This window comes from Grus americana, chromosome 3 (genome assembly GCF_028858705.1).
Source record: "Grus americana isolate bGruAme1 chromosome 3, bGruAme1.mat, whole genome shotgun sequence".
NCBI classification, from domain to species: domain Eukaryota; kingdom Metazoa; phylum Chordata; class Aves; order Gruiformes; family Gruidae; genus Grus; species Grus americana.
In genome coordinates, this window is record NC_072854.1 from 104,730,638 (window position 1) to 104,752,721 (window position 22,084).

Here is a 22,084-nt window from a genome sequence, read left to right on the forward strand (position 1 = left end):
CCTTGCTTGTGCCTTCGGCAGACCAGCAGGAATTATCTCATGGTAATAAGTAACCCCAAATGTCTAATTCCTGCACCAAATGGCAAGGAGAAAATAAACAATTACTTCATTGTTATGAAAGATCATGTTCCTTCCCACTGACAAAAATATTAGCAGTTGAAGATGCCTTGGGAATGTATCTGAACTATCTATATGCCTGTACCTACTGTATCTACGGGTGTGCAGTTTATTATGCATACAGGTATAAATATATAGTGGTAGGTACCATTTTCAGATGCGCATAGACATTTGAAAAAAATATGCCTATATCTAATAAACTATGCACATATATTTCACTTTATAACTGTTTAATGCCCTCAATTCTTTAAACAATACAGTGCTGTTAAATGTCTGCAATTCGGGTCAGAGCAAGTTTCCCACATACAGTAAAATTCTTCCTGAGGAAAAAATAGCTTCGTTTTCAGCTGGTTCCAGTCCCGGTGTTTATCATCTCTCTGCTGCTCTGCTGCACAAAAATCTGATTTACTGAAATGGAGAAGACATCATGCCTGACATCATGTTCATTCTGTGAGCTAAAGCAACTTTTCCAACCAGAACTCCTCTCTTCGCTTTCATTCTTTGCAGCGGTCCCTTGTAACTAGGTAATTTCAGGTAAATCTGCAACACTTGCTTTCTTACTCTCCCTTCAACATTGAGAAAGTATACTATTAATTTCCCCTTAGCTGTTACTAGGGGGTTTTCCAATTCATTCCCCACGGGACAGAAATATAGACTTACCCATACAACTCTGTAGGAAACAAATTGGAATTTGGAATTGCTTTGAACATGTGGCACTATTGCACCTTTTAAAATGCTCTAAATGTTACTGCTGCAAGATGAAAACGGAGCTTTTACACATGGATTTATGTACAGGTTCATAACTCAGTTTTGGAAACATTTAGCAATACTTAATTTTGAAAATAATTAAATAAGCATATTTTAAGGATTATATCAATGGAATTGTTTCTATAAATGGCAATTAATTTTTTTACAGACTTTGAGAAAGAAGCAGCTTTATTCCAGAGAAGAATACCTTTTGTCCCAAAAATTTCTTGTTTTATAGGTACCAGGTATTGAACCTTCTCTTGATTAGAGCATCCTGCAGTATTCTGACACATCATAAAGCACTTCCCTCCATACTTAACTTTTGAGCTTACTGTGGACTTATATGCTTGAAATCTGGCACGCACAGGCAGGCACATGGCTGTCTCATTATTTTTGTCATCTGTGGGCAATATTCTACCACTCTCAGCCTTGGGCTCTTCAGGAATTTGCCAGAAGCCAAAAAAAAAAAAAAAAAAAAGTAAGGGAGGATGTTAATATTTGACTTTAGGATTAGGAAGGGTTTATGTTAATTATTGATTTGTGCCCTTTAATGTATATGACGTGTCCCTTGAGACTGATGAGATTGCTATAGAATACTAATGACCTTTCCCTAGACTAACGTTAAGCAAAATATTAACAACAAAAAGTGCATTCCTTTAGTCTTACTATTGGTAAGAGATCAAAGAACAAATTTGTAGCTCCATAAACATGGGCCTCGAGACACATTCCTCATACCAAGGTGCAGGAATCGGCCCCATTCATCCATTTACAGGATCCAGCCTTTGGTGCTCATTATTATTTGATAAATGACTAACACAAATACATTGCAGCCAATGGCTCACTAATGAACTATGCATTAGGATGATTGCTTAGAATACCAGCTGCCTATAGTTTGGCCTGATTTGTCAGATGGCACCATTTCTAATCCCTGTCTGCATGACTCTCCAAACCATAGGAAGGTTTCAAGATGGTCAAATCATGCAGTTTATCAACCGGATCAACATTTGCACAAAAATTTGCAGAACTTTCTTGCTACCTACACATGCCTGCAAGTGAAATTCTGTTGATCAACATTCTCAGAGGAAGCAAAAACACATTCAAGACTCAAAAATATGAAAATAAGAAAAGAGAAGCCTGGATTAACATGTAGAAAATACAGCTCCACAAGAAGAAAATCTCGGTAGCTGGGGTAACAGCCTGCATCTGAGAAGATTCATTTTTTGGGTCTCTCTCAACTGCAGATTTTCTGGAGAGCCTCATTTATTCTTTCCATGCTTCAGTTCCCATTAGTATGAAGGGCATAAGATTTCCCAAGAATCCCCAGATGGGAAAACGTGAATTTTGTCTTGCACTGAGCAGGTCTGAAGGGAGGAGGACTGCTAACATCAGTGAAATGCAGATGGGGATAGGAAGAGTAAGAAATTACTTTCTTTCCCTCTCCAAAAAGCAACAGCTCTTTCCTTTCCTCTGAGAAGCAGCAGTCCCAACCTTCTCTCCTCTATCTCCCATGCTGCTGAGAGAGAAGGCTGAGATTGTGGTGTAGTCCTGCTGCATGGAAACCGAGAGCAAAAGTGAAGAGAAGGATGGGATGGCATGGCATGGCATGGCATGGCATGGCATGGCATGAGACAGGGCGGAATGGGACGAGACAGGGTTTGATGGGATGGGGAAGGCTCGAAGAGCTGCTGCTATGTGATGGTACCAGCAGCTGTGCTAGCAGGAGGTAGGGGTTAGGCTAGGACAACCCATCCCGGCTGTGCCATCCCTGGCAGCCTGCCCCCCCTCCCAGGGATGCCTGCTCCTGTGGGCCTGCTCTAGAACTTCGCAATTGCATGGAATATGGGACTACTATGAGAAAGATGCTCAGGTGCCATGGTAAAAGAGGCTGTATAAGTACCAGAGATAAGATTACATCCCTTTTAATCTTGTCAAGGAATTCCCATATTCGCTGATGGCATTGTTTTGAATCTGTAATAAGGGCCCCAATCAGTACATCTCTCTAGCCATTCATTAGTGTTTTTCTTATTGCTGGTCACAATAAATGACTCTACAGTGAGTAGGTGATTCTTAAATATCAGTCAATTTTGTTGGACCGTCTTCCCTAAACCAAACAATCATTTTCTTGGCTTTGTCCCTTGGTATTCTGTTCTCGTCCTGCTATTTACTGTGCCCATTTATTGCATCGTTTGGATTTCAGACTGCTCTTCCATTTGTCCTCCACACCTTGGCACGGTAGGTACTGGTAATAATAATAACCAAGATCCATATTCTGAACCTGTTAACAGAAGAATAAATTTGAAGCTTCAGGGTTGGCTTCAGCAGAGGTTTAGAGAGCTTGCAAGGACCGTGATCTTCACACTGAAGTTGCACATATGCATGGCTTTTAGTGCAGACCATGTCGTAACATCAAGGCTTTTGTTTGTATGAACCCTTAAACACACTAGGCTCCCGATCTCTCTCAGAGTATTAAAACAAATGAGCGTTATAAAGAATAAGTAGCACTTGTAATTACTAACACAATTACGACGAGAGTGGAACCTATCACCATGCACTATTTTGATATTATTACTGTGCATTAGTGTTTGCTTTGGCCCATGAGATGAGTCACACAGAGGACGGTCTACATTAACGATGATGGGGACCAGATTGTCTGCTGGTATGTACTGGGACAGCCCCAGCGGGGTCAACAGAGAGGAGCTGTCTTACAGCCTCAGGGATTATGGCCTTGGGAGCTCCACCACGAGCCTCACTGGGAGTCAGATCCAGTCCCGAGCATGTCTTTTCTAAGAGGCAAATAAAATGAATAGCTAAGTAGGAATGAAAATTAGGGAAAGAGAAAATACTCGCACAAATGTGTGGTTCGCTTTCAGTGATTCAAGTTTACTGTACATGCTACATCAAAACAAATCTTTGCAATTACATTTTTCTTCAGGGAAGGGAGGTGGTGGTTTTGTTGGTTTTTTTTTTTTTTCTGAACTCCTACACCCTGGTTAAAAGCTTAAAACAGGCTGAGTTGTGCAAGGCTGTGTTGAGACTGATTAGGCAGGAAAGGGCGCTGTGACACTCCCATCCGTGTGAAAGAAGAATGGACCGGCTCCTGAAGTCCGTCCTCGCCGGAGCTTGATCTTCCTCCCACTCGTTCATGTCAGCAGTCCTGACGCAGGAGCAGGAGCCGCATCCAGGCCTTACTCAGCAACAACTGCTATGGAAATCAGAGGGAAGGGTGCGTGCTCAGCTCCTTTTTATCCATCAGGATTTGAACTACTGCGAGTTCTGTTTCTAGTAAGAGCTCAATAAAAACTGACCAGAAGGCCTTAAGATTTGATCCCGTGGATTTTCAGCGTACTTCTGCAGGGCAAATACTGGCAATGCAGGAATGGTGCCAAAAGTTAGGCTTGAGACAGAAATCTAACCTGAAAAATTCATCTACCTTTTTTGCAACTGAAATAAACTTTGGTATTCACAAAGTTGGACTTGCAAACCTTACTGGAAAATGTTTTGGTAGTCCGGTGAGATCCTCTGTCCCATACTGCAACCATCTCAGATCTCTGTGAAAAAAAGAACTATTATCTTAAGTAAACCATTAGCTTCCTAAACTTATTCTCAGATATTTTTGTTATATTTTTAGTGCTCCTAAAAGGTGCTGGACTTTACAGGATTTCAGCTATATATATGTCCTTAATTCATTTTACATCACTATCGCCAACCCTGCTTATTTGAGTTTTGAATAGGTTATCCCAGACTAGAGACTGGCATTTTCTTCCCCCTCCCATAAGCGCTGGCATCATCACAGAGCATTTTCTTTGGCGCTACACGAAGTTGATGAGTTACAGAGGGGAACAACTTTTCCTCTAGCAGCAGAAGCATACCAGGTGTCAGAGAGGAACGACTGGCCATGGTTAACCCCTGACAGATTTGAACAGTGACCTAGATATCAGAAGCAGCATATCACCTAACAACATGAAATACAAAGATAATCCATAACCTTTATTAAATGTAGTGTTGCATTTCATCCCACTGCAGATACGTCATTATCGTGCTGTGGGCAAAGATGAAAATAGCATGCCTGATATTACGGATTTATATAACACATAATAATAATGCTTAGCATACATATAGCACCGTTCATTCTCAAAACACTTAAAATCATTTAAACCTCAAAAAAAGCTGTGAGGTAGATCAATATGTTGCTTCTCTTTTTTATTTTTTTTAATAATTATTTTTCCACTAAAACTGTGCATCACATCAAGGAACAATAGATCTATGGCCAAATCCTGATCAAATTACTTTGGTGAAACTACTGATTATCTTTGAAGCCAATGGAAAACTTCCAGCAATATAACCAAAATCAGACTCTGTATCCTATTCCTACATGTCGTAAAGCTGAGCTGTTATTGGATAGCTTGGTACATCTAAAAATAAACCCTTTGGTTTATTTTTAGCTCATTCTGGAAATTGAGTCGACATTGTTTCTTACTTCTCTGGCTAACTTAAAAAGTAAAACCCAACAACGTGCTTCTTTTCTTATATGCCATGTTCTCCTATCTGTTTCCGGGCACCCTCCCTTCACAGGCTGGGGAAGAAAGACGATGTGGTTTTGCAAGACGATGGTACCGGTGGCAGACTACGGCCCCGTACGGTCACCTATCACATCTCGGGGCGACCAGGTAACTCAGAGTAAGGTCCTCTTTCCTCTCCCTGCGCCTGACTTCGGGGTGTTGGGTTTGTGCAGTCATTTAGTCAACGCAGAGTGAACCCTGCTGCCTATCATTCTCATCTGGTCGTTTTACACCCTCCTAGGACTCTTTGAAAGAGACCTCTAGAATCCGTCCTCCTTTAAATCCATCGCTGAAGCTATTGCAGCCAAGGTCATTGCCAGCTCTGACTCGGCAGCTGTTACAGGAGGTCCAGATGGCCGTTCTTTGCTCCTGATAACCTCGGAGAAGGTGGGATGGATTCAGCTTAGTCTTCGGTCTGCTGTAAGACATGGTCAGTGCGACTCACGGCAGTAAGCTGTTCTTTGCCATTTTGTTCCATATACAGATTCTGGGAGGGATAAAATTTACTTTCTCTTGTGGGAGTAATGTGTTCATTTAAACAGACCATTGTGGTTTAACTGTTAAAAAATCCAGGAATGCCTGTGTCAGTTCTTCCCTTCCAACATTTTATTCTATCCTGTCATTTTGTCAATTATCTTTAAGGCTATTCTGCCAGTTCAGTGCAGTCAGCAGAAAACAAAACAGGGAGAATGCTTTTTTTTTTGGGGGGGTGGGAGGGAGATGAAAAAAAACCCAACCAAGTACCCAACTTCCCAAGCCATTTTAAGCCTCAGAAGTGGTTGAATGACTCAGTAAAAAATGAAACCCAGTCCACTCAACAAGGTATTTTAACCAAATAGGATATTATAAAAATATGGAATGAAAGTTTTCCTAAATAAGAAAAAAATATTCAGTCACACAGACACATGCTTAAATCTAAAGCCGGAGTTTAGCTCAAATCCTGCTTTCCTTGGTCACCTTAAAACGGGGGAGAGGAAAGATGACTGGAACTGACCCTGCACTCACTGAGGATTACATAGGGTCTTTGCAACAGTTAGAGACTTCCACGTTACAGAATCATTTCTGGGATTAACTCATATAAAAACCTGAAATTATCCCTGGATCAAAAGCTGTTTCAGTTTGAGTCAGAGTATGCAATGCTGCTGCAGGATAGCTTTGCACCTTTCTGCATCAACAAGCTCTTGGTGCGCTACTGTAGAATACATCTCTGGAAAAATTAGATCCTGCCAGGGATAGCAGCTCCATTTAGCACAGTTTCTGTTTCCACAGAAACCACACCACTGAAGTCTGCAGAGGGCAGATGCAGAGTGAGAACATCTGTGACCACTTAGGTTAATTGCCTTTCCCAACTCTTCCCCCACTTCTGGTCTCTGATGGCCCTCTGAAGATCAATGGCAGATCACCAGGCATCTTGTTGCAGGCTTTCTGCCATCCTGTCCCATCTCCTGGGGTTATCTAAAGCTGGTTTTAAATCTGTCCCCAGAGCATCCCAAAGGACTACTTATAGAGCGTCTGCTGTCTCCTTTGTCCCTGGCTTCCTCTCTGTTCCTGGACAGACCATTTACTCTCTCTGCTCCTCAGATCTATGGCTGTAGCAACAGCTAGGGAAGCTTCACAGGTCTAATGCAGTGGTGCGTTGTGTCTTGTGTGATAGGCTCAGGTACAGCTGTGATGGGAATCGTATAAGTACCTGCTTTAAATAGTTATTTTAATCTTTACCTTGCTTTGATAACAAATATTTTCAGATAAAAGGGATACCAAGATACTGCATTATGTTACAGATATTTCAAACACACTACGCTATCTAAGTATACACGTTCATTGTTATTACTCTCTGATATGTAGTCTTTTCTTAGCATAATGCTAAAAAAATTAATGTGAAAAATATATTCACAGTGCTGATGCATGAAAACAATTCAAGCCTTACCTCCTCTGCCAATGTACTTAATCTAAACTCAAGCTACAAAAAGCAAAGAAAGAAAATGAGATTTTTAAAAAGCAAGTTTGAAACCACTATTGAAAGCCACAACAGTCAAAAAAAGACTGCAGCAAATGAAAACAAGGGCTAAAATTCATGCAATTGCCATCACCCCAGGTTTCGTTGTGGTTCTACCTCAGTGCTACAGCAGCTTGCTAGTTTCCTTTCTGAAACTCTTCAGATGTGGGAAGAAGCTGGCTGTGGCTGTAGAGACTGGGGGCGTCAAAAGAAAGATGAGATATCAAAGCTGAAGGAAACAATTGAAACTAGTTATTTCTGGCGATGATTATTAAGAGCCGGTACAGGGATCTTTAGCAACGTAGGACCAATTTATAACACCCTTCTGTTTTTTCAGGCCATCAGAGGTATGTCCAGGGAGAGAGCGAATGTCCTTACTAGCTTCTTCAGACCATTGGCAACCCACGTTATATACAGGAGGTGCCGCCAGGGCTCACTCCTGAAAGGTGCAGCTCTTCTTCAGGTGGCTTTCCTTCTGTGAAATAGATTTGCTGATACCATTTGAGAGGCCTCAGGGATGTGCAAGCAAGCTCTGTAACTACAAAGTTTTCATATGATTTTATTACACTCCTCCCAGAGATCCAGGCTGATCAGTGACAAACGCTGCTTTTATTTACCATTTTCATATGAAGTTCTTACGTGGACGTTCCTACGGCAGTTCCTCATAATGGCATCGAAACGATAAAAATCTTCAGTTACCCAGAAAACGTGAAGACACAAACTTAACTACATTTAAGGACAAATTTCAGTACAATTGACCTTGAGACAAATTCTGGCCTGTTAAATATGTGTAAACCTTTGTCTGCATATACATGATAAGAGTATTCACAAGAGGCATGTGTTCCTATTAAACTGAAAAATTGCTCGCTTGTTTGAAGGCTTAAAATATTTGGGGCAAATTATACGTTAACTTTTCAGTGAGATTGTACTCCCCAATGGCTCTTACGGCAAAATCAGAATCTTGATTGTAATAAATAATATATTTACAAAGTCTACGTATATTCAGAGTACACATAATTTTGTTCTGTGTTTCCCATGAAAGCAAACAATCCATGGAGCCCTGTATCTGTAGTTTGTGTTGACCTCTGAAGTCCTTAATGCTATTTCAGTGTTATTACATGCAGCCGGAGGTATATTATTCCTTACATGTTTACCAGGCCTTTCATTTTGTTTTTCACAATATAGTAGATATGCTGGTGATGGCAAGACCAAGATTTTGCTGTATCTTGCTCACATCTCAGTGGTCGCCTGTTCCTGCCGTATTTCTGAACGTCTCACCCTTTTGCTGTTGAGAACTAAATCTGAAAATTGTGGGGAAAAGCTTCATTCAGGTTAGCGTCTGAAATCGCTACTACAGTTGTGGATGGGATTCAGTTACTGTTAAAGCGGTGGAACATCCACCCTTCCACTGCTGAAGTTCAAGTCAGACTCTAAATGAACCGCAGACCATCCGAGGTGGGTCCGGAGGAAGCGCTGGAGCCGGGATGCCGGCTTTGTGCCAGGGTGGGGGGCGCTGGGGTTTCTTTGCTCATCTGGCCGCGCTGCTCCCATCCAGCACATCCCTGCAAACAAAAAGAAAAGCAGGCCTAAGCACCAGCCAGCTGGCTTCGTGGAGGAGGAGGCACATGGGCTTGGCTTCTACGAGGCACAAAGCAACGAGTCTGTTCTGCCTGCGTGCAGGGAAGCTGGAGCTGACTCACTGCCGGAGCTCCCCTTGGGAGGGACAAGTGCTTACAAAGCTGACTGACACCTTAGTTTCCTCACTAAACAAAGTTGTCTAGTCACAAATAAACATGTCATTTCTGGCAAAAAAAACCCAACAACACAGAGAATGAGCACATTTCAGAATAATAATAGTGTAACAGCAAAAGTCTTGTGCTCTGCATCCTCTCTCTTTGCTGAACACCCAGTCAGGAACAAAAGAACCGGGTGCTTGCCCAGGCTGGAGCAGGAGTCTGTACAGGTTTCTCAGAGCTTGGGGTAAAAGACCCCAACTGCTACCCGGGTCTTTCTACTGACACGAGTCTGTCCTTTTCACTTCTGATGCGAGGAGCCAAGGCTTCCTCCAGCCCCTCAAAACATGGATCCCAAGCAAAATGCTCCTGCCTTCCCAAAATGACAGCCTTCCCCTCGCTGCCGGCTGTTTGCACCCCTCTGCAGTCACAGAGGCTGCGCTGCTGCCACCATTGAGCCGTGCCTGTGCTCTGTGACTGACGCTGGGCACCAAGCAGGACTTAGTGCCGCTTGAAGCAGCGATAACTTTCTGCATATTTTAGTGCAGGTCTCAGACAGTTTGGAGCATCCTTCTTCCAGGCCATTTTGCGCTCAGACCATTGCCCATCTTCTGTTTCTTCTCTTTGGAGAGTGGCTGGAGGATGATGGGACCATCTCTGTGGCCACCTTCTCCTCCATGCAGCTCCTCAGTCATTGTCCCTGCATTTTCTAACTCAGGGTAGACGAGAGCCTGTAGTCATAACCAAACAAAATTAAACCAAGCTATTAAATGAATGAGTGACCTTGTTAACGTGAAAGAAGATGATAACAGTAACAACCATGGCCAAAACAACTGCAAAGCAGATCTTCAGATAACAAGAATTATTACACCTTTAATTTCTGATGAACCAACATTTTCCTATGAATTACTGACCAAAACATATTCAAATTCTAAGGCAGGAAGTCTTTTTAAGCTTTCCCTTAGTCAGTGGTGCCATTAAACACATTTAGAAGACATTTGAGTTTACACTCCTTTCTTCTCCGACCACAAGCACGTACACGAATCCATACCACGATGGGCTTGCATCAGTGGGAGTTCTGACCAGGCGAGGGTTGCAGAGTCAGGCCCCACGCAGAGCCCTAGACACAGTCTTGTTCTTATTTGGGATAAAAGTGAATGCATTTTGATGAGCTAAGCAACCAAACTGGGTTAATATCCAGTTTGTCAACAAACTTGTTTTGGCATGCTGGCTAGACCATGGCTGTTTACCCCGAGTAAACCCAATCTTGGATTATTTTGTTCCCAGAAAAATGAAGGACCCTGAAATATCCCTTAGCAGCCGGTAGTGCTATGTGAGGAGAGAGCCAAGAGCTCACACAGGCCCTTGCAAGGATTTGGGAGGCTTTGGGCTGAGGACTAGCTGGGAACCTCTATCATTCCAGATGGACAAATCATGCGTGCTCAGAGCAACACGATGCTGAGCGTGCAAAGAGCGAGTCCAGTCACAGTGCTCGCACACCGTGGGGGTGTTCTCTGCCTGTGCCTGCATCAGCTGCAGAGGAAAGAGCTGTTTTCCCAAACATCTGGAAAACTCCACTGCCGGCTGACCAGTGCCGAGGAGCCAGGGGCATCCTTTGAATCACCCCAGAACTAAATAAACTCTATTTTGCTGTGTTTACCTATAAATACAGGCACATATATATATATAAAACCCATAAATACAGGTAATAAATAACAACCAATGCCCTTTCACAAGCACGTAAGGGCTTCCTGGAGATAGACATGCAACCCATCAAGTGCCTTCCAAAGTATTTTTTGTAAGGAAGGTCTTTCAGAACAAGGATTGTGTTTACAGGATTCATGAAGATGTTAACAGCCTCAGCTACAAAAATCTGTCGAAATATTGCAATGGAAATTCAGGCACGTTGTTTTGGTTTTGGTGCACGGGGGGTTATTTTTTTATTTTTACAGATTATTTTTAGAATTTGGTGAAGGGTCTGGCTGGTTTTATACCGAGAGCTGCTGTCATGTAAACATTAGTAACTTCTCAAAGACAAAAATGTGTGTGTGGTTCTAATTTTAAGTACATGAGGTCATCAGTTAAGTGTTTGAGGACTGTGTGCCGGTCGGACACGAGCGGATAGATGCGTCGCGCGGAGTCTTGTTGATCTGATTTCAGCTTCAAGTGGGTAAAGGAGGCTGGCTGGCTCAGGCGCACAAATAAACAGCTTGATTTACACAGACGCTGACACAGGGTTTTACGAGCCTCTGGATGGAAAGTCTGTGAGTTGTGGACCCAGAGCTGTGCGGGAGGCCGGCAGGGCTGCCCCACTGCCCTTTCCAGGGCCGGCTCCTGGTAATAGGCGAGTCCCTGTGGCAACCCACTCGCCATGCTGCAGCGAGGCCCGGCACCCCCGTGGGCCCCGTCCCGTGTCCCTCACGCAGGGGGCTGAGGGCTTCACAGGCGACTGATCCCCCGAGCCCCGCTGGCCTCCTCCCGGGGTCCCCCGCATCCCGCCCGCCGGCTGGCCCTGACCCGGGGGCACCAGGACGCCCCCTCCCCTCGGCCTCCGTCACGAAGCGGCACACCTGCCCCGGCCCCGCTTCACCTCGGCCCCAGGCCCAGCGCGCCCTCCCGGCTGGTCCCCACCCCACTTGGGCCCGGCGCGGCGCCACTCGTGACGGGTACCACGGCGGGAGGGTCGGTGGCGCCGGCAGAGGCCTCCCGCCCACCCGCCCGCGTTTGCCGCGCCCGCCCGCACTGCCCGGCGCTTCCTGCGGCGCGGGGCGGTGGAGCCTGGCCGGCGGGGCCGGGCTCAGCGCGGTGGGGGGGGGGGGGCGGGGAAGAGGAGGAGGAGGGGAGGGGAGAGACGGGGAAGGGAGCGCGGGGCAGCGGCGGCAGGAGGAGGAGTCGGTGCCGCTGCCGGATGCTGCGAGGAGGCGTCGCGGCCCCCCTGCGCTGCCGGCCGCTCACCTGAGCGGGCAGGAGGGAGGAGGAGCCGGCATCCGAGCTGCGCGGAGCCCGGCGGCGGCGAGGCGGGCGGGAGCGCGGCGGACGGAGGGTCGGCCGGGCGGGCGAGGCCATGGCGCCGGGCGCTTAGCGGGGCCGGCAGCGCGGCAGGAGGCTCGCGTCCCGCCGTGTGCGCCCGGCTGCCGGCGGGGGCAGCCGGCGGCCTCCGCCGCGGCCTAGGAGAGCGGGCGGCCTTCCCCTCAGCGCGCCGGGCGCGGCGCCGCCGCGGCCCACAAGATGTCCACTCGGACGCCGCTGCCCACCGTCAACGAGCGGGACACGGAGAACGTGAGTGCTGCGCCGGGCCTCCCTCCGCCGCGCCCCTTCCACCGCCCGCCGCCCCCTCCGCAGCCGCCTCTCCCCGGCACCTGGCGGCGGCCCGGCCTGTCCCGCCGCCCAGGCCGGGTGCCCGAGGGGTGGGCGGGCCGTGGCCGTCCCTTCGCCCGGCGGGCCGGGCGCTCCCCAGCGCCGGGCCGGCACCGCCGCCTGCCCGCGCCTCAGGCTCCTCCATGCGGCGCTGCCGGGGCGGGTCCGGCTCGTTGGGCTCCACGTCGCCCCAGCCCGCCCGCGGCCCCGGGCCTCCCGCAGGGTCGGCGGGCGGCTGTCGTTCCGCACGGCGGCCGGGCAACCCCTTCCACCCGTTGTTGGGCCGGGCCGGGCTGGGCTGGGCTGCCCTTATATGTACTTGGCTGGAGCCGGCGGCTGTAGGCGCACGGAGGCAGTTGGCTTCGGTCCCCCGCCGGGGAGAGGCCTCTGGCCCCCGCGGGCTGCAGGCCGGGCTGCCCTGCCTTCACGCATCCCCCAAGCCTGGGTCGGGGTACCCACTCGTGGGCTTCCTAACTGCCTGGCACTCGGCCCCGTCTCGCCTTGTGGGATTCAGCCGTACTTGCTCTTTGTTTGGTTTGCACTTCGAAGATGGTCCCCGGCGTTGCTGTTGCTGTATTCCTTCCTCTGGTTTGCTTTGTGTTGCATTTGAGCGAGGCTGTCGTCGTGTCCTTGGTACCTCCCGAGTTGATTGTCTCTTCCTTTGTGCTCTCTTTAAACATCTTTGCGCTCTTCCTCTGCTCCGCCCGGACTTGATGGAGTAGAAGTATGGTGGTGTTGTCTGTTGTGGTGGTCTTCCCACAGAAAATAACCAGTCTCAGTTATGATAGTGTAGCTGAGAAATTTTAAAATCCTGGACCGTGTCTGGTCCTGTCCATCAGTGGTGATTATTTAAATAGGCGGTAGTATGGGAGGTGTGAAATTTTCATCTTAGGTGAGGGGACCGATGCTATAAGAGGTATGTTTGGAATGTGTGGTAGATATCATTAGTTGCCTTTGGGAAGGTGGCAGAAGGCGCGGGAGGGAAAAAGGAGTCATACAAAATTTAACACATGCAATCACACCCAACTTCTACTTGGGTGGAAAACGATCAGTAAGAAACGAAGGAAGATGGATTGACAATCGGTTGAAGAAGGTGCTTGTTTGCATTGCATCAATCTATAGAAGTTCTGGCCAACAGTAGGAGCTTACAATGTTTGTTACTGTACAAGCCAAAGCAGCAGGGTCAGCTGAATAGGTTCCTGAATTATATGAAATGAAAAGTGAATATGAGAAGAGGGTTTGGAAGGCAAAGGTAACAGAAATGAGATAATGTAGTTAAAGAAGTGAAACCCTAGCTTGGTGTCTTATTGTAATGAGCTTTTAGTATCTGTCGCTCAGTGGAAGTTTAATTGACGTAGCAATATCAGCCTGGTTACTAGTTAAAGCTTAAAGCAAGTGGATGCATTTGGTCTGTCCTTACTCTTCATGGACTGAGGGGTCCTGTATTAGTGTCAGAATGAAAGCAAGTCCTTGAGATGAAAATGAAAGTTTAGATTTAATTAAATGACCAATCTAGGTTTGAGTGATACATGTTACTCATGACTCTCTATTTCAAATGTGTATAGGAATGTAGATGAGAGAGAGATGACAGGAAGGGATAAGAAATATTTATGCATAGATCCAGTAACATAGTACATAATACTTGCAAAGTACATTTACACAAGGCAAATGGAAATATTCTCAAATGTCATCAACCTCTATAGAATGAAAACTTCAATTAAGTGTTAGTAGCTAATTTAGAAAATATTATGCTACTTTTGAATGCTCTGTTTTGATACCTAGAGATAAATAAGGATTATTTATTATTATTATTATTATTTCAGAGAGTGCATTGGGTATCTAAAAAAAAGGCAAACCCATGTTTTTACAGGATATCAAAATACTCAAAATTGCCCATTTGCTCCTGAAAATCTTGGCATAAGTCTGTAACCTAATACTAATGAATATAATCCTCCAGTCAGATAAACAGTAAAGAGCCATGCAGTAGTAAGTTCCCAAATCTGTAATTCTAGTGCTGTCATTAGTATGGCGTCGTCTGGGTTTTGGAGAGAGATCTCCAGGAGGTTGTCACTTCTGCCCCTTGGGAAGCCCTCTCTGGTACCCGTGGTCTCCCTTACTTAAGACCTTTTGCTAAAGTGGCAAATGTGGGATGGAGGAGGAGGTGGCCCATTGCTGACTTCCCGAACAGCAGCATTCCTTGATTTAAAATGGACTCTGTCAGGGTGAGGCGAGACTCATAATTTACTTTTAATGTGCTTCCTCCTGCTAATAAACACTAATGGACTTAGGGAAGTGTTTATGCTGATGGGTCTTGATGCACAAAGTTTAGCTAGTAAGCTCTGGGTAACTGAGGTGGTAAGAAGTTGCAACTAAAGGGAGAAATTGTTGGAAAGAGTGAGGAGTTAAAGAGCAGCGTAAGTATCAGTGGTTTTGGCCTGGTGAATAAATCCATCTTTGTAGTGCATATTTCCAATTCCCAAGTATGCATATTAGTGAAGCTCTCCCAAGGTCTGTAGCTAATAATGGTGATCTTCAGGAGAGAGCTCTTTTCTTCCATCTCGTACGCGTGGCCGTCTCAGCAGCGTTGCTCCATTGTGTGACTCTCAAGGGACAGACTGTAGCTCTGTATCCTGGAGAGAGCTGATTGATGGTTCTGAGTACAAACCTACGTACGCGTCCAGCTGTGCTTTGCACATGGCGTGAGGCTGTTGCATGAAATCATGGGGAACTACCCTACCACTGCCACCCCCTGTCTCTTGGCAGCTGCTTTGAGTGCTCTTTAAAATAGAAAATAAGTAAAATTTCAATGGATGCTTTTCTCAGTGAATATGCAAGCATGTGGTCTGTTGTTTGGGGGGGAAAAAAAAAAGTAATAATCAGATTAGCACCTGTCATAAGAGTATATGTTCCTTGAAGAGTTATGGGAATTCCTGGTGGGATGGGTGAAAAATGTGCCTATTTCCATAATTCTTTGTGCCTTTTATCACACAGCACCCTTTGAAAATAGTCTACAAGGGAGAATAAGATCATGTAGCTGATTACTTGATAAGGTCTTATCAGAAAGCTGGAGTGAAAGGTACAGGGACTGCCGACAGCGGACAAACAACAGGTGGAGGGAAACAGTGGTTGTGAAGCAGTCAGTATGTGTATAACTGATAGGTCTGTCTTACAGAAATTCACAGCTCCCCCTTTTTTTTTTTTCCTTTTTTGCTATTCTTTATGTCTCCCAGTGCTGTATTTAACTTTTCTAGCATACATCCATAAATATTTTTCATTGGAAATGTTGTTTCTCTTTCATTAAAGCTATGTTTAAGGAAACAGAATATGATTGTCAAACACTTACTGCTATTGAATGGTTTATTGGGAAACTTGGAGAAATTAATGGGTGGAGGCAGTACACTAAAGATTATTTTCATGTCTATTACCGGATTTTTTTTTTTCAAGTGAAGGGTAAGAGTACTATTCAAAATAATAATTTTCTTGTGTTTTGATTTTGTACATGTAACTATTTACAGCTTCCTCTTGATACTTTTTATGTAGGCTGCAGTAGGTAATGTTTCAGTGCATTCAAATACTTGCAGTTGGGGTTAGTTTGGGTGAACTGAGCTTCCCATCTCTGCTGAGGCTGGAGGGGAAGAGGGACAGGACTCAAAAACTTTGAGCTAGAGTAGCTCTTTTGTTTTCATTGAGTTGGTATTAATTGAGGAAAGAGGGGCTTTTATGTTCTTCCCTTCATATTGTATTGTATCATGCCATTAAATTGGGGAATGATGGTCCTGAATTAAGGCAAAAGAAAGAAATACATCGGTAATATATTCCTTTAAGTGTTTTTGAGGAGCCCTGTATAAGAAAAGACTCAACAGTTGGCTGTATACGACTTGCTTTAGTAAAATTAATAAAAATGAGAATGCTGTAGTTTTTTTTTTCTGATGTGAGGATCTCTTAGTCTGGCATAAGAATACATGTATTTTTTTCTATAGTAATTGTAACTTAATCTTTTGAAGGTATTACTATTATTTGTGAAGGTATTACTATTTATTTGTGTTGTGGTGTGACCCAGCTAGCTAAGTTTTAAGGTATTATTTTGTTTTGTACTTTTCAGACACATTAAAGTCAGTTAATTCTACTGCAGAGATCTTGCATGTTTACAGCGGAAGAAGGAACAAACAAGGCGGGAGCGCTGGATGATAACAGCTCTGGCCAGAGTCGAGGAGGAATGTGGGAATTGTGGTTTGTCTTACTGGCCAGTGCCATATGAGAATGACTTAGAGATGTCATGGCAGAGGGAGTTTTAAGGAAGGATAGTACAGTGACCTATGATCATGTGATTTCCTTCATTATCATACAAATAATTATAATTTTGACACACATGCCCCCGTTTGCAGGCTAGCAAGGGAAGGGCGATGTCTCAGATGCCAGCTCGAGTGGGTGTGGTTAAAGATGACTTTCTGATAGTGGGGGTGAGTAGACAGCTGCATTTTAAAGAGGAAAAGAACTTGAACAGGTAAGAGATAATGGAGGATGGAATAGAGTGGTCAGGTTGGGGTAATAATAATTATTCCATGTTTAATTTCTTTCTGGTTTTTGTTTTTCCTTCTGGATTTGCCTTTGCACAATACGAACACATGGTTTTGATTTGGACAGAGGGGGCGTGGGAGAAAGTATCTGACAAGAATTCTTTCGTTCAGTGCCTTAAGCAGAAGAATGGCCTAGTTTCTAAGCCTTATGGGTTCAAGAGTACAGCTGTATCTTTCTTATCCACAGGAGATGGGCTTTAGCAAAGTGGAGAATGCCTGTGTTTTTTCCTTGTAAGATTATTTTCCTTGATAATAAGTACACCATTAGGTCGTATGTTTGTTTGAATGGTAAGAACAGAGTATGTTCTCCTAATCTTATTTTGAAGGTTTGTGTTTTCTCTGTGCAGACTTTTAGACTTTTGTTTTGGTTCAGGTCTTGAGCAAGCTCCTGTGCTGTGGGGTAAAACACATGTTTAGCTAGAGCATTATGCACGGAGAGAGCGAGGTTCATTTTGAAGTATGTTATCCATTTTGAAGTTAACCTTCCATGTGAATCGGAGAGAGTCATGGGACAGGTGATTAGTTTCATTTTCCTTCTGTAAAGAGAAATATTTTGGAACAAACGAGTGAAAATGTAGCTTCATGCTTCAGTGTTCTAGGCATCATAAAAGAATATATAGTGTTAAAGTTCAGAGGGGGTTAATGTAGTTTCATTGTACAACTTGTTTCATTTCATACTTCATGGGGTTTTTTAGGTTCATAGGTAAACATAAAGTTAGATTGTTTGTGGTCAGTGCTCGGAAAACTGTACTTACATGGTCAGTGGAGTTAAACGCTGAACTAGGACAAGGAGATTATGTTCCATGGAGCCTTGTTATCAGTGGGGTCTCTACCATCATATTTTTCTGATCACGTGGACTTACTGTTTATATTAATATAGCTATTTTCATTTTCTAACTCTGCATTTAAAATGTTTTAATCATTGGTAAAGGCAGGATTTTTTTTCCCCGATGGCACCCAATTATATTTGGAAATTAATGTTTCTACTATAAATGTGGTAGGTTTCTACCATCACAATTGCTGTTGTTTAGCAGAGGGAGCTCCTGCTAACTTCTAATTGATGTCAATAGTTTAAACACAGAAAAAGTAGTCACTTGATTTTTCTTTTAAGTGCAGATACAGTGATTTCTGTAAAATTAGTTCTCAATCAGTGATTTGTGTTTGCAGTTGCAGGTTTTTTTCCTTATTCTCAGAACTTAGTATAGACCTAGACTTAATATCTTACTGATATTTGAGAGAGCTTTAAACACTATTTTCCAGTAGAGCAGATTTATTGAGAAACTATCCTATAAAAAGGAGAGATGATTTTATTATTGTGGAGTTAGAAATCTATGGTGCAACTAAAGCCCGAAGACAGATTTCTTACAAATTGGCCTATTAACAACTTGAGAGTTTGAGCAAACTTTTCAAATGTGATATCAGACAAAAAGTATTTTATCATTTCTGTTTAGATATCTTTTAGTAGCGTCAACGTTTTGTTTGTTTTTTTTTTTAATATACATTTATGCTCTGTGCTGCCCTCCGGGTTAAATATACTACTTGTAAGTTGCTGCAGACAGAGACATGTTTCAAACTTAGCTTATTTGTGTTATGGTCATGACACAATATTTTTTTTGTTGTTGGAAACACAATGCTTGCTTTTTGTGGTGTTTTTTTGTTTGTTGTTTTTTTTAATCTTTCTGGAATTTCAGAATCACCCCAAAATTTTTTTATGACTTAACAGTTTTTTCTGAGTCTTCATTCTGGAATGTTTACTCCCCTCTAGATAGCGGTAAATTAAGAAGAAATGTTCTCCACAGTTAAATGTTTCTGAAAACAGCTATAAAGCAGGAAAGTTCCATCGAAACATTCACGTCGCTCAGTGTAATGAATATAATGCAACCGAATCTGAGTTTTAGTAATAAGCTCTTTCTCCACATCAGCCACCAAGCCTGTTTAATTGTTAACATTTTTCTACTTTTTTCACATTCTAAATTAACATTTTTTTTGTGTTCTCTCTGCTCAGTGCTAAACTGAGCTTTAAATTGGACCAGTTATTTTTCATCTAAGAAAGGAAATTTCTCCTTTTTTTGTTTTTCTGTGAATAACTTAGTAAAGTAGTAAAATCAAAGGATTGCTGAGATCTCAAGGTCAGTTTAAGACTTCCTAGCTATATGTGATGATACAGCTTAGGTAATTTTGGTGAGCATCCTAGCAAATCTAAAGTTAAAAATTCCAAGAGGATAAGATGGTCCTTGTTCTTACAGCAGGTTTCCCTGTGCTTGTTTCATCTTATTTTTACTAAGTAGTGACCAAAGACACTATAGCTATCATGGTAAAATAGTTTAATGCAGAAGCATTGGAAAGTACTCTCTGTGCTTATCATAATCCTGCTTCTTTTTGAATTGAGACGGCAGCTGAAAAAAAGGTTTTGATTTTGGGTTTGGTGGTGGTAGTGGTTGTTTTTTAGATGAGCATTTTGTCAGAGATTTCTTTATGTATGCTTTCAAAGAAAACACCAACTTATGCTGAAAGGCATATGTTCACAGTTGTAGTAAGGTGTCTGCACAGTTAAATTCAGATGGGCTACAATTAACCTTTTAAAGCAATGAACCGGACGTGCTCGTGGAGCAGTGCCACGGCTTAGACTGTAACGATTGATCAATAGAGTGTATTTGTGTAAAACCCAAAAGCGCAGGTTTTCTGCGCCTCTCTGCAGAACAGAAGATCAGTATGTTATTGTAAAATTCTTGATCTTACCGGGACAGCTGATCGGCAGTCACTTTACATCACTTAAATCATTGTGGAAAGCAAGGCTCTCTGTTCTGCTGGAATGAATGCATTGTCTGTGTGTTTTCAAGTTCTTGTATTCTATTGTTTATTGTATAGGGATCAAGGAAAAAATAATTTTCCTTCTTTTATCTTGCCATTCCTATGCTTGTGGGACACCTTAGGTGTAGGCTGTGGGTGACGCAGTGAGAACTGGTCTGCACTTGTAAAGACTCCTGCTGAGCTGTTGAAGATTTAAGTGCTCAGTACCAATGTCTCCTGGCCTTTTGTGTGCAAATTATTTCAAGGTTGCAACGTTTTCTAAAAATGTAAGACGTTATGGAAACCTACATTCATAATGCAGTAATACAATGTATTTTGGGGAAAAAAAAAGATTCTTTTTCTTCAAATGACTGGCAATATATCAGAAAGAGGACTCTTGGTTACAGTAAGCTTTAGCCAGTTTCATTGTTTTAATTTCCAAGCTGTATCCCAAATCTAAAGAAGCACTTGCAAAAAGAAAAAAAAAAAGTGGTAAAACATTCTTTACATTGTGCAGTCATTTTGAATGCCCAGTGAGTATAAACCCCCGATATGTGTGATTTCCTGGGTAAGGACTGATAAATGTAGTTGAGTTATGCTGAGGAGAGAATGAAACACATTCATGACTTCAGATCAGTGTCTGCCTTGTTCACCATGACCCTAGTGGTGTGTTGGCCATAAGTAAATAATAATCCTGGTGTACGTTTAAATACGTGGCCTGTAGAATTCATAAAAGTAGAAAAATGGTAATCGTGTTAATCAGAGCAGAGAATGATCTCTAAACTTATGATATATTTTCATTGATTCAACATAAGGTGCTTTGTCCAGTTGTGTTGCAGAAGCGTATTTAAGCATATGTAGTTGTGATATGGATAGCTCGAATAATAAGACGGAACTTTATTTCACCTCTGAAGAAAGCACTTGTATAGTACATGGATGTTCGCATAGCTGAACATACAGAGTTACTGGATAGCCCATGGCAGTTTTTTGCAAGAGCAGATAATGATAATATTACTGGTGACGAAGTCTAATTGTTTTTGTATTATAAAGTAATAGTAGTGCACGATAACTTTTAAAATCTCAAGCAGAGAGAAAATTAGGCAAGGTTGTTAGAGAGAAGTGATATCTTTCATTAGACAGATGTGGTTGGAGAAAATAGATTAGATTTGGATAGATTAGGCTCTAGCAGGGCTTGCTGTAAAGGCTCCTGCCCAAGGCTAACCTCATGGTAAAACCTGTAGTGCCTCTGCTCCGCCGTGCCTCTGTAGGAGGACCCACGCCTTACTCATGATGCAGTAAAACACGCACCTTCTTGTAAGTGGAGGCACAGCCTTAGTCACTGCGATAGTGCTATTTTCAGCTCTCTTGGAAGCTTTCCTCCCAGCTTCCTCCCTTCCCCACTGTTGGTTCCTATCTTTTCCATCTTAACCAAATACTTAGGATGAAAGAAAAATAAAGTAAAACGTATTTTACTCATCTCCAAGCAGTCCCTTTTTTCAGAGGGGAAAAGACCATTTATTTATAATCTTAATGCTAAAGTTTATTACATAGACCGTTTTTCTTATTTATTCCCTCAAATATTTGACCAATTTCATTTTAAACCTGGTGATAGTCTATAACCTAATGTCACAGCAGCTTTATCCTTATGTACTTCCCAATATCTCTCTTTCTGAGATTCCATTTACCCATGTTCATGAAGTTGCTGGCCATTTAATACCTGTAACTTCCTATCTTATCACATTCTTCCCCCCACTCCCGCCTTGTTTTCCCCCACATTTTGCTTACTAACGTGCTTTTGTGCTTGAGCTTGCGTTCTTGTTGCCAACTTCCTTATGCTTCTCACTCTTTCTGGGACCTTTTCCAGTTTTGCTCATTTAATGACATAAGCAAAACCAATACAAAGCTTTAGTAAAGCTATGTAGTTGTAGCTCCTGTTTATCCTTCAAGTAATATCCTTTTGTATGAATCCCAGGGAGCGTTTTAGTATGGGAATAATCTGAATTGTAGAGCTAAAGGGAGTGAAGAAATGCTTGGCTGTGGGTGGGTTGGGGGGAGTTGTTTCAGTTTTGGGGATTCTTCTTGAAATTATTAGCAAAAAGGATTGTTACAACTTTAAATACTCATCAGTTAGACTATATTTTCTTCCCTCTGCATTTCCTTCCCTTCCCCTTACTAAAGTTACTGTGCTTTCTTCTTCCAGATAACAGA

The 22,084-nt window shown here is 43.3% G+C and overlaps 1 protein-coding gene across 9 annotated transcripts in view; it reads left to right on the forward strand.

Annotated features, from left to right (window-relative positions):
• The first annotated feature begins 12,017 nt into the window (after positions 1-12,017).
• MARK1 (microtubule affinity regulating kinase 1) overlaps positions 12,018-22,084 on the forward strand; it is a 60,409-nt gene continuing 50,342 nt past the window's right edge. For all 9 annotated transcript variants that reach the window (XM_054820665.1, XM_054820670.1, XM_054820666.1 and 6 more), the window contains exon 1: positions 12,018-12,431. In XM_054820665.1, the coding sequence (XP_054676640.1) occupies positions 12,381-12,431 (51 nt within the window). In that variant the 5' untranslated portion in view covers positions 12,018-12,380. The remainder of the gene's footprint in view (positions 12,432-22,084) is intronic.